The 12,182-nt window shown below is 38.3% G+C and overlaps 1 protein-coding gene across 4 annotated transcripts; it reads right to left on the bottom strand.

The window, feature by feature from the left end:
• Window positions 1-611: 611 nt before the first annotated feature.
• On the bottom strand, window positions 612-11,784 carry zgc:174863 (uncharacterized protein LOC100136852 homolog). 4 transcript variants are annotated; one of them, XM_041983045.1, is made up of 8 exons: window positions 11,638-11,784; window positions 4,644-4,711; window positions 4,204-4,539; window positions 3,515-3,826; window positions 2,613-2,732; window positions 1,338-1,373; window positions 728-772; window positions 612-648 (listed from the first exon to the last, which is right to left on the bottom strand). In XM_041983045.1, exons 2-8 carry the CDS (start codon window positions 4,699-4,701, stop codon window positions 626-628), a joined length of 930 nt encoding a protein of 309 aa, XP_041838979.1. In that variant the 5' UTR covers window positions 4,702-4,711; window positions 11,638-11,784; the 3' UTR covers window positions 612-625. The 4 variants fall into 4 exon arrangements, with proteins under 4 accessions (XP_041838979.1, XP_041838981.1, XP_041838980.1 ...); XM_041983047.1 differs by having other exon boundaries at window positions 1,338-1,370; XM_041983046.1 differs by lacking the exon at window positions 11,638-11,784 and adding an exon at window positions 11,501-11,542.
• Between the last annotated feature and the right edge of the window lie 398 nt (window positions 11,785-12,182).

Here is a 12,182-nt window from a genome sequence, read left to right as displayed (position 1 = left end):
GTGCAAATTTGCAAACTAAGAACTATTTTTAATACAATGCACAAAAATATTTAGAGTTTCCTGAAATCCTATGATTCGGGATGTTTCTTATAACTCTGAGGCAACACGAGGAGAAAAGGAGCTGAACACAAACTTATCAGCAGCAGATAACGACAATTCCTCAAACAAACAAAAACATATCTGATTTGACTTTCAGTGCTTCTACGATGTCTATAATTTGGGGTCCCAGGTGGAGTCGACCAGATGTGGCAGTTTTAACATCACTCAGGCTCAGAAAATGTTTTTACAAAAAAGCTAACTCTTTATCATCATATGTGTTTGATTTTAGATCTTGTAGAGTATTTGGAAAGCTTAGATGAACGATGAGCTTACAGTTCCTCTGCTCAATCACAGTAATGTTGTTACAAGTTTTCTTGGTTATACAGAAAAGTAGGACAATATAAGATGGAGTTAGCAAACAAGGATGTGGTTTCAGAGAATGCCAGTGTATTAGTATACCCATATGGCATGTTGTGTCTCCTGCAGAGAGAGTTCGAGGTAGATGTCATACATTTGATACAATGAAGAAGAACGTGTGGCGTTTGCTTGCAGTGTTATTACCTCAGTTTTTGCCATCTTGTTAATTTCATTCCGCATCTTGAGTATCACCTGGAAACAGAGTTAAAATATCAAAATCTGAGCAAATGATGCAAAACACAGTGAGACATTGTAGTGTTGATGTACATACCCTCCTCAATGTCCCCTTGATTTCTCCGAACTTCTCTCCATTGACCTGGAAGAAATGGAGATATAATGTAAGATTAAACTGTAGAGTAGGTGGATGTGGAACCATCACCACATTGACAAAGTTCATGACATGCAAGCATAGACAAGTCACCAGAAACGTAAGCCAGGCATAATGACCAAACCCAATTTCTAAATTTAGTACATTAAACACATGTTCTGAGTCATTAAATTCTAAGTAAACATGGTTGAGTTTGATACGCGGTTAGTCAAAGGACAGCAGACATTGTTGGTCAGTAAACATGATGTCAGCCAACTGGATCTGTAAGGAGGTGGTGCAGCTAAACACATGTTCAAGCTTGCTTGGAATGAGTTTAGAAACCTCAACTCGTTAAGAGAGGGTTTAGGTTTCATCTAATCTCGCAATCTGATCGATGTGTTCAGCCGTGAATGAGTAAAACCCAGGAAATGACCCAAATAAATATTAGAGACCAGTCAGATAGTTTACAGTTGGTAGAGAAGTTTTCCTTTAGATCTCCAATTGAACGTTTGCCCTTAATGTGAGACAGGACAGAATGGAAAAAGCAGTAGCAGTTTGCCCAAAATTAACGTACCCACAAGGGGTGTGGTAGAGGGCCTCCGGGCTTCTGCTAGAAATTGAAAAACAACAATGAGAGCATATCTATTGCTAATGTCTACTGCACAGGTGTCAAACTCCGGTCCTGGAGGGCTGCTGTCCTGCAGGTTTTTTATTGTTTCTGCTCCAACACACCTGACGAAAATTAATGGGTCACTGTAAAAAACTTGACCACAGGCTGTTGGATCTATTTGATTTGAATCAGGTGTGTTGGAGTAGAGAAACAACAAAAACCTGCAGGACTTGAAGACTGGAGTTTATCTATTGCTCACTCACTTTTTACCCCGATGACAGAAACTATTTTGCCAGTAGCTACACTGCTTGATAGAGTTTGACAAGAGAAGGTACTTTCCCTTCCAGAACGTTCTCTGGCCAGATGTCCAACAGGTTCCTCCACCTCTGTTGTTTCACAAAGCTTCTCATTGTTTACCAAAAGGAAGTAAAAGTCTCACATGACAACTGAGGCTGTCACTGTTCAGGTATCACGTTGTATAATCAGTTGTAACTCAGCAATATTGGCAATTTATTTTTGTAACACGAAAAACCCCGGCTGAAATTTACCTGTTCAGTCCAGTTCCCACATTAAGATGACCTATAAATAGATCTTCTAATGGCCGACACAAACAGGAGGATATATTGTTATCCTGTTATTACCATTTTTTCAACTTTCAACAACTTTTATTTCAACTCTCAGTGTTTTAGTTACCCCAATGCTGTTGTTAAGGGTTAAGACAGCGCTTTTAGAAATCTTTTGTATGTACGTATGTATGTGTGTGTTGTTTGTGTGTGTGTGTGTGTGTGTGTGTGTGTGTGTGTGTGTGTGTGTGTGTGTGTGTGTGTGTGTGTGTGTGTGTGTGTGTGTGTGTGTGTGTGTGTGTGAGATTCATGGTTTGGGGGACTTGGATAGGTAAAGATGGATTTTTTTTTTAAAGTAGAGTACTTTGTGTAGCTATTTTTTTTAAGGAGACTTATATTGAAGCTTTTCGTAAATAAAATATGTAATTTTAGTTGTTATTAAAAGAACAGATCAAAAGGAATAGACTGCACTTATATTGCACTTTTCTAGTCACATGTTGACCATTCAAAGTGCTTTTACACTACATGTTGCATTCACACACAGATTATTATACATTTTAACCAGTCACACACATTAATTTCCCAATAGACACATCGGGAATCTCATCGTGAACCATCCTGAATATTACAAGATAATTCAGACTATACCTGAAGAAAGACATGAGTGTGTACTCACTTTGTGATCGCCTCCTATAAATCAGCAACGCCAGCAGCAATCCCACAATCAGCGATCCGATAACCACAACAGGAGCAATGACATTGGAGGGAGGAATCGAATTCTTAGGTGCTTCAGGATCTGAACAATATCCATTTAAAAAAGGAGATTAACAATTCTAGACTTCAAATTATGTAGAGGATGCAAAATGTTGTTAAAAAAAATAACGTATGCATGCTACTTTAACAACCTACATTAACCTTCATTTCATGATTTCTTTTTAACTGAAACAACCAGAACAGAAAATAAACAAATTGCTGTGATTGTTGTTTGGCAAGTCTTGTATCACTACTGCAACCCTGTGCTAGAGGACAAATGAACAGATACTGAAGCTGTGAGAACTAAGATTGTAGCTCAGATAGCTGAACCGAGGTAGCATTTCCCTATCATGAGAAGCTTGCCTGGTTTTATCTGGGCTGGATTATCACGCCTTGCTTTTGTAAGAGCTGACGTTCTGATGACAGACATATCAGATCGGAGACTTGCTGCAGCCTGTTTGTTTACTCATTTTTGTTTTCACAAATCCAGCTGCTGCAATATTTTTTTTTCATTTTGGGAAAAAAAACCCCATAAGGTTGTAAATTTGAGAAGCTAACTTCCTTCCACCACTGCATTCAGCTGTTAATCTAACAACTTTAGCACAATTTTCTGTTAAACTTTGTAGTTTCTGTTGGAAAACTCAGGCCCCCCATCAAAAATTTCTAGGATGCCAAGAAAAACATGAGTGGCAGCTATCTCTGTGTTGAGCAATCCTAAACCAGAGTGTGTGCTTATGTGACTTCTGTTGGACTGAATTTCAGCTAGAACAAACAACAACAACTCTTGTGTTCAGGTAAACCATGCCAGGCTGCTCCGTATCATACCTTTTTTGTATTGTTGTGGCATTTCGAATGAGGTCTCATCTTCTTTGATTCCACTGGAGTTAAACACGATGCAGGTGTATCTTAAGAAAGTGGATAGAGGCAGCAAAGGCAGTGTGCTTGAGAGCTGAAACAGACCGCCATCCATCTTTTTCACCTCTAATTGGGAACTTGCTGTCCATTCCACTTTATTCTCATCAAACCAGCGGAGTTCACCTTTTGGGTAGCCACCTTCAGATGTACAGATCAGGGCACTGTGTGCATTTGGAGTGTTTGTTTCGGTAACAAGAGAGATAGTCGGTTGACGGTATCTGGCTGTAGAAGCAAAGTGAAAAGCAGACATTATCAGAGCTGGACGATGCACCATGATGCTAATCTCATGGCACCAGTAAAGTGTCTGAATAAGATTTCATAACCATGATATTTCACAGGTTATTATTAGTACTTAAGGTCAGCCATGCACTTTTAGGAAAACTGCTGCTGAAATGTTTGATCACTGCTGAGGTTATTTGTCACAGTGAAACAGAAATTAAAAACAACTCTGTGAAATAGCTGCAAGCATTTACATGGATTCCTCTTGTGATTGTCCAGGAAAGTCCCCTGATGCCTAAAAATAACTCTTCATTCAATTCAAGTCTTAGAAATATTCTTTCATGATAAATTCCTCTGCGATGATCATGGATCTGCTTTACCTTTCACTTTGAGCTTAGTGGTTCTGTGGTCGTCACCGCTGTCAGTGACCACTTCACACATATAGTCTCCTTCGTCTGCCACCTTAGTGCTTGTGATGAGGAGTGATACGTTCATGTTGCTCTCATCCCAGGAGGACTCTGCAAATTTGTAGCCTGGCACAAAATTTGGTTTGTTGTGAAAAAACAGTAAGGGCTCCTCGTCTCCTATCTTCCTCCAAGTCACCACTCTGATGTTTACGATTCCATCATTCTGTTCGGGTTTGATGACACACATCAGCAGTGACTGCTGGCCATGCTGCCCCACGCTGGTTTCATCACATTCCAGTTTCACAAAAGCTGTAGTGACAAAAAAAGTAAACGTGAACGTGAAAGTGAAGTTGCATGAATATTTCATGTGAACTTGTAAAAATTTGAATGAACTTAAATTGAATAGAGCTTACAGTCTACAACTCCTGTGATGCTTAAGACTGCAAAGATAATGAAGAAGTTGGAGGCCATGTTTCTTTACCTGAAACCACATCAACAATAATTATTTCTGCATGTTAAATATTCACATTTGTAAAAGTACAATTAGAAAAAGACCAAATGAGCATGCTTGGTTTGGGTGGGTTGCAGGAGAAAGACTCTATTTAAAAGAAACATGGAAGCTCAGCTTAGGTTTGCAAAGTTTTATCTGAACAAACAACAAGGCTTCTGCAACTATGTGCTTTGGATAGATAAGATGAAGGTAAAGATGTCTGGCCATGATGCATGAAGGCATGCTTGGAAAAAAAACAAAGCCAGCACATCAACACCAACATCTGTCAGAGGACTGGTGATTGAGGCTAGTTTTTTAGCCAGAGCAGCAACTGAGTCAACCATAAACATTTCTGTTGGTCCCAAACATACCAGCAAGTACAAAACAGAACAGCTATGTGATATAATGATGGTATAATAGTGGTATATGGTCTTATAATGGTGGTATAATGGTTTTATAATAGTGTTATAATGGCCTAGTAAAAGATTTCAACCTGAATAAACACTGTTGTTAGACCTTAAAAAGTTCTACATAAACAGATGTTTACGAACCCTGATGAACTAAAGCAACATGATTAAGAAGCGTGAGCCACAACCCGTCCATCAACAAAATGATTAGACTGTGCAATATAGTATAGATTTTAATCTTGGCTCCAAACAATAAAAAAAAGACAGTGATAGCAACAAAAAGTTACTATTGAAATCATTTAACCATGTTACGCTCTGCTAGTTTGTCATGTGTTCTGAATGGTACACACATTTTCACCGCTTCCCATGGTGCATCAGCACAAATACCGACAGCAGATTCTCTGCCTTTACTGCCAACTTAGCAACTGTGTCGCTGTATTAAGCGAGTATTCAGGCCTATTAAAAACTCTCTCTTTAACAAATGAAACTCTTTTTCAAATAAACGACTAGCAACAAATCTAGCCACTTTTTCAGGTGTTATTGGAGACTTTTGGAGAATGACTAAAAAGCATATATTTACCCTAGTAGGTTTAACAACCTACTGGATCATAGGGTGTACTTGGTTTGTCACACACTGCCTCCACACTTTGGCTTAGATTTTGTTTAATAAATTTAAACATGGCATAATGAGGCTTATGTTATTAGATTAAGGTTATATTTTAAGTCCTGGAGAGGACCAGAGATTTTAGTTGTTGTTGGCTTATACATAAACCCTAATGAATAGAAATGGGTGTGCTTTCTTTTGATGACTGGACACCTGTGGATCAATGTGCAGGGTGCAGTTAAACGCACCAAGTGTTGCAATACCTGAAACAAAAACAACCTCTGCTAACGTCATAATAAACACAGCACCTATTTCAGACAGCATCATCATTTATTAGCTTCAACAGAAGCTTAACTGAGGAAAGAGTCTATGCTTTTATGTTAATAGTTACATATTATATAACCAGAACTGCAATGACCGAGAACAATCCATTCCCAGCCCAACCTGTCTTTACAATTTTACCAAAGGTGACTGAGGTCTTGTTTCCTCTTCAGACCATGCTCCACTTCCTTATAAAGTTTCACGAGACTCGGCCGGGGTGTTTTTGTGCAATCATGCTGACAGGATTAAAACAAGCTTGCACTTAGCCTTGCCCAAGGTATAATTTTAGCTAAATCTGTCAGTGGTTACCAGGTTACTAGCAGCAGATTGACAAACCTCCACAGCCACTGAGCCAAGGGAACCTCAGGCTTTAACAAACCAGAGAAGTTTGTTTGGTTTTGCTTGAGAATTTATTCTGATTATAAGAGCAACATCAGCATTAATTAGTCCCGCAACAAACAACGACTTTGTTTCTTATCATCTAGCATGAAAATTTAATTAACTGCTATAATTAAAGGATAATTGCTCCCTTAATGACATGCAGGTCTGTGGTAGGCTGTGAGACCAGAGTGGCTAAACGATGGCAGTAGGCCGAGGTCGTCCACTTTAAATTGTCTTGTACATAAAATGTGCCACACAAATAAATTTGCCTTGTCTTGCCTTCCAAAATGGCAAGAATTTATTTGTCAAGGTGCATGTTTTAACAAAACTGTATATGGGAAAATGCAAAGAAACGTGATATAACCTAATAGTTAACCAACTAAACATAAATGAACTCTAACAAACCAAACTTAAATTTCACATGCACACTGCTACGTTATCATGGCCACCTCTAACACACGCCTGCCTTCTATAACCCTGAATCCTGTTAAAAGAAGGGCTTCCCACCAGTATTCTTTATACATAAATTCAACATACAATTAAGTTTCTTATTCACAGTCAACTTAAATAAGCACTAACACAATTGTTAATAAATTAATCCTGGTACCACACACACGACTAGCCAATAGAAAATCAAACATTTCCTGTAGCAAAACATAATCAGTCTTCCCTCGTACGTCAACCCTTCCAGTGACATCAGGGCAAATTCAATAAATACAGGATGGCTTTTACCCTTTTGCTCCAGGAACACATGTTAAGTATAGTGAGTAACATATGCAAATTAAATATTTAACAAACAAAACTTCTTGCTTAAAACAGATGAGTATGTATATTAGCTGCATCCAAATAGAAAGCAAAACACACACAAACCCGGGGTAGTTGGTGTCTGCTGACCACTGAGCAATGATGTAGCTAACATTGTTAAAATCAAATCCAACCGGTATGGATTGCTGAATTTAAATGGTGTGGACTCCCCCACTTTGTAACAGGGTCTTTCAGAGAAGTGGGGGATTACACACAAGGAGACATGTAGGGACATTGAGGCCTCTTTAACTTTCTGTTTCAGTAAATCTGCTTCGGTTCTGCTGTTTTTCTCTAACATCGCTTTATAATGCACACGAGACGAGCTCAGACTGAAGGTGGACAGAACAGAGCAGATTGATTTCCTTGGACAGGATGTTTCTGAGGCCTGGACTATAATACCGCCTGGCTACAGTTTATGCTGGCATGCATTCAGTAAACACAACCATCACTTTAAAACTGCAGCTTTTGGAGTTTAGTTAAGTCTGAAAAAAGTATCCTACTGTTTCCTTAACCAAATACCTTCATTTTGACCTTTTTTTTGCACAGATAATTTACTAATTGTTGTTTGCAGGAGTTCATTTGGAAATACATATAAATACTAAAAAAAATGCACAAAAAAACAAAACAAAAACAAAACACTGCAGGTCCCTTTACTGTTAAAAATGAGTTAAAGCAATGCAGACTTTCCTGTCAGGTTAAAAGCTGCTAAAGGAACATCCCTGACAGACATCCTCTTTCAGACCTCTCTGCTTCACACAAGATTACAGAAATGTTTATTTTTTTACAAGAACAGATGTATAAGAATATTCTCTCTTAGAAAATCTAAAAACATAACTTATAACTCATTTTCAGTCCTGGCCTGTTTGCAGGGGCTCGAATGAAATATGCACACAAGCAAATAGAAAGTAAAACAAAAGTAGAAAAAACCCCCCGATAACTGCATTTACTTTTACTTTTACTTCCTTGCAGGCAGCATCAATTATAAATAAATCATCATTTTTCTCACCGCTGCTGGCCTGCAACACAGGAAAAAAGTGAAGACAGGAGTAAATGAGGTAAAATAAATAAGTTATTTTAATTAGGTATTGTCAGAAAGTGATTTAAATCATTATTTGATATATGAGGACATGGGTTTTTGAGGAATTAGTCAACAAATGCATGAGAAAAAATAGACAAATTGTTTGAAAACAATGTTCATCACGTAAGGATTGGAAGGGATTTGCTATTTCTCCCTCTACAATTAAATGAATCTGAAGAAAAAGCAGGTAAAGGGCAGGAGAGCAAACATGAAGTGGACTCCTCTGATCAATCAGACAAATGCTACTTAAAAACTGGCAGTACAAATAATGAAAACAACGCTATGGTAACTTCTATAAACTCTCTAGCATTTGGGATGAACTATCACGTAATAGAAACGGATATTTTAGTCAGAATAATCAATATTCCAGATCTTTTTTTGGTCCTCAAGTGGAGGAGTTTTATATATTTATAGACTGACTGACGGATTGGTGCTAGAACAGGAGTAATGAAGGCACTGCACTGATCCATGATCAGAAGGCGAAGCTGAAAGTAAAAGCTTTAGATCTACTGGTCCATCTTTCTTGCAACCCTCCCTTCATAAGATTTGTGTTATGATTGAAAGATTATGATCATAGATGTAAGCGGTCGAAATGAGTTTCAGACTCAGCCTTAAGGATATGGTAACAAGCTCGAGATTGAACAATTAAAGGTGGTTTGGGCATCTGATTAGCACACCTCCTGGTTACCCTGAGACATGGCTGCAGGGTGAATGGGACAAAGAACAGCTTAAGCCTCGTTTCCACCAACGGGTGAAGGGCGGGACGCTTTTTTTTTTTTTTTTTTTTTTGTGTTTCCACGTGCAACAACTGGAAAGGTACCCTAAAATCCAACCCAACCCATCCTACTTTTTTGGAATCCTTCCATTGGCATATCATTCTAACCGATCTGACCCAATGGGGTGGAGCCTGACACGCTGCAATCTGCTGATTGGTTGACAAAATAAAATGCCACAAAACAGGAATGGCTCCTTGTTTAGAACAACAGATTTTCTTTTAGTTGATTAAATCAGTTTAAAATGGTGTTACGAAGCAGTGGACGTCAACGAGGTCCGCACTTTCCTCAGGATCATAAGGGAAGAGGAGGTCCATAGAGAACTTGACAGGGCCATCTGAAACTACATGTTTTGGTTCTACTTTAAGAAAGACGCTGCACTGTGATGGCGTCATGCTGTTACATAGCTGAGGCATCTATCGCTATCCGGCCATTACTCCTCAGGTAAAGTTGTCCATATGCATTCAAAGTAACTACGCTTTGTCTTCGCCATCTTCCTCTCTTTGACCCAACTCACACGTGACTCCTCTTCTTTCCTCAGCTGATTTTGCTATGCCATTTGAAAAGGTCATTGTCACACCAACACAAGAGGAAAGGGACAGCCCCCTTCTTAAGCTGGTGTTTCTCTGTTCTGGTCATCAGCACCCACTTCCCTGCATGTTTTAGATGTTTTCTTACTCAAACACACAAGAGTTAGGTTAATAGACCTTCCTATCAAGGTTAATTATTAATAAAATCAATGAGCCAGACCTTGATTATTAAAGCGTACAAAGAGAATACTTAATCCAGTTTTGTGGGGGGGGTGGATTGGGGGTGAAGAGGTCAATGAATTTCCAACTATTTCTGTGCAAAAACACTTTCCCAGAGAAATAATCCAGGCTCTGCAGATGTGTGGTGGACGTCAGAGTGGGACAAAGTGATGCATCTGCACGGCTTTCATGGGCTTGCAGCCATTTAACACAGACACGTCCATAGAGTTTAGGAAGACAAAATCAGATGGGACTACAACCCCACCCCACCCCCAGCTGTTTCATTTTTTTTTCCTTCATGTAAAAAACATTATGCATCCCTGGTGTTTTGCAGAAATGTCCTCCAGATGGCTTATTAACTATGACCTGGCTTTTCTGTAATGTTTCTTCTTACAAGGTTATTTAAATTAATATTAAATGTACACATTTAAGACATTAGTGGCACTAACTGATCAGCCAATTTTCTGGACCAGTGATTTTTTACAGGTGAGCTGCACAAAACAGAAAAGCACCAGGGGCATCAGGAACATTAGTATTAGAAAATATGCATCTTCCGTGACATTGTTTGGATATGGTTACAGTATGCCATGTCACCACATTAATTTCCATATTTCATAATATTAATGCTGGTAATGCTGGATGTGTATATTGACTTCACCAGCACACCTGAAACTCGTGAGGTAAAGATCTGTACTTTGTGGTAATCAAACTCTTCTTTAAGTTTTGAGAGTGATAAATAACACTGTAACACAGAACTTTTTTTTTTTATTTAACAGGGCAGTCTGTTTGAAAAGCTATATCAGTCTGTCAATGTGTCAAAATTAGTTATGAGAAAAATAAAATTAAAAAAAATATACAAAATTATCATTCTTTATCAGAAGCTTCCGTATCTGCATCTATCTTGCAGCTGCATGTAAAGACTTGTCCTGTGTAAAACCTAGGAAACATCCCTTATTCCAACTAAGATAAATAAACAGGAATAGAGTATGTTAAGCATTTTCACCGGTCATGTTTCCAACATTAACTTTTGCATAGTCTTTCCTTTGTAATTATCATTCAAAGTTCTCGGAAATATAGTAATTACTGTAGGAGGTACGCCTAAATAAATCTGTTTCGTATAAAAGAAGTCGAACGAGGAAATCTTGAGGCACATCCATTTTCCACAGCTATGAAAAAAAATTATTAAAAAAATAAAATAAAAACTTATCAGCACCCTCATCTTCTGTCACGTCGCACAGCGTCTTCTGCGCATGTCCGCGTGTGGTCGCTCGAGCCACCGTTGGCTATAGTTTGAGATCAGCACAGTAACAAAAGCCACTTTGGAAGATGATTAATTTAGAAGTTCCCTTGCAATTGTTTAAGCCCAACCTATTTGCCACGTAAAAAATGTAAAATTGCCATAAAATGCCCGAACTGCCACTAACAAAGAAGAAAACAAAAGATTTGTTTTGCGTCATTATGAATTTGAATCGAAATTCAGGCCACATTTTACAAGCGTACACGAAGGCTGAGGATTCCGAGGGTTCACGAAAGCCTCAAAAAATAAACAAACATTTTGTTACACGAAGATTCACGAAAGAATTCACCAACATACATAATTTAGTTACAAGTATTCAATGTAAAACATAAAGCTTTAACAACATGCAGGCATTTACATACATACCGCTGAGCTCGCCTGTCGTCTCTTTGTTATACGACAGTCTCATTAAACTACTCAACTTTTACCATATGAATCGTAATATATGGCCTACAGACACACAAACAAAAAGCCCTATTTCCATCATGTCGGGGTTAACTCACCGTACAAGCTCCTCTACAAGGTTACCACTTTGTCACTCCGACGGGGAATAACGTCTCTTCACAGCTGTTGGCCGAGATAGTCTGAACTTTCACTTTCATTCTGAGTAAGCTGGGCTAATGCGGCGTGTTGGTTGGCGCCATGGCGGAGATCCATGATAAACAGATTAAAGTCCGCCTTACACTGTAATGTAGTACGCTGTTACAGTGTTACATTCAACTTATCTGTAAATAATCTATATATATCCCACTGGTTTACATCGCTACACTATTTGGTATATAGATTGGTTAATAAGAACAGTTATATCTCACTAATGTGGAGCGTGTAATGGGATTTGTTTAGTTGGATTATAATTACACTACAATGAACAAAGGGCTGAAAGTGGCACAGCACATGTAGAAAAGACCTTTAAAAAGTAGACAAAATTTTAGGAAATAATGAACTGATTATCATAATTGTAGGGGTCATCTAATGTAAGAAGTAAAGCAAAATTTGTAAAAGAAAAATGAAAGTCAAAGCTATAATTTAGAAAAGATATAAGATATTT

This window comes from Melanotaenia boesemani, chromosome 4 (assembly GCF_017639745.1).
Source record: "Melanotaenia boesemani isolate fMelBoe1 chromosome 4, fMelBoe1.pri, whole genome shotgun sequence".
NCBI classification, from domain to species: domain Eukaryota; kingdom Metazoa; phylum Chordata; class Actinopteri; order Atheriniformes; family Melanotaeniidae; genus Melanotaenia; species Melanotaenia boesemani.
Note: the sequence above shows the minus strand (reverse complement) of the source record. Positions and strands in the feature narration are given on the sequence as shown.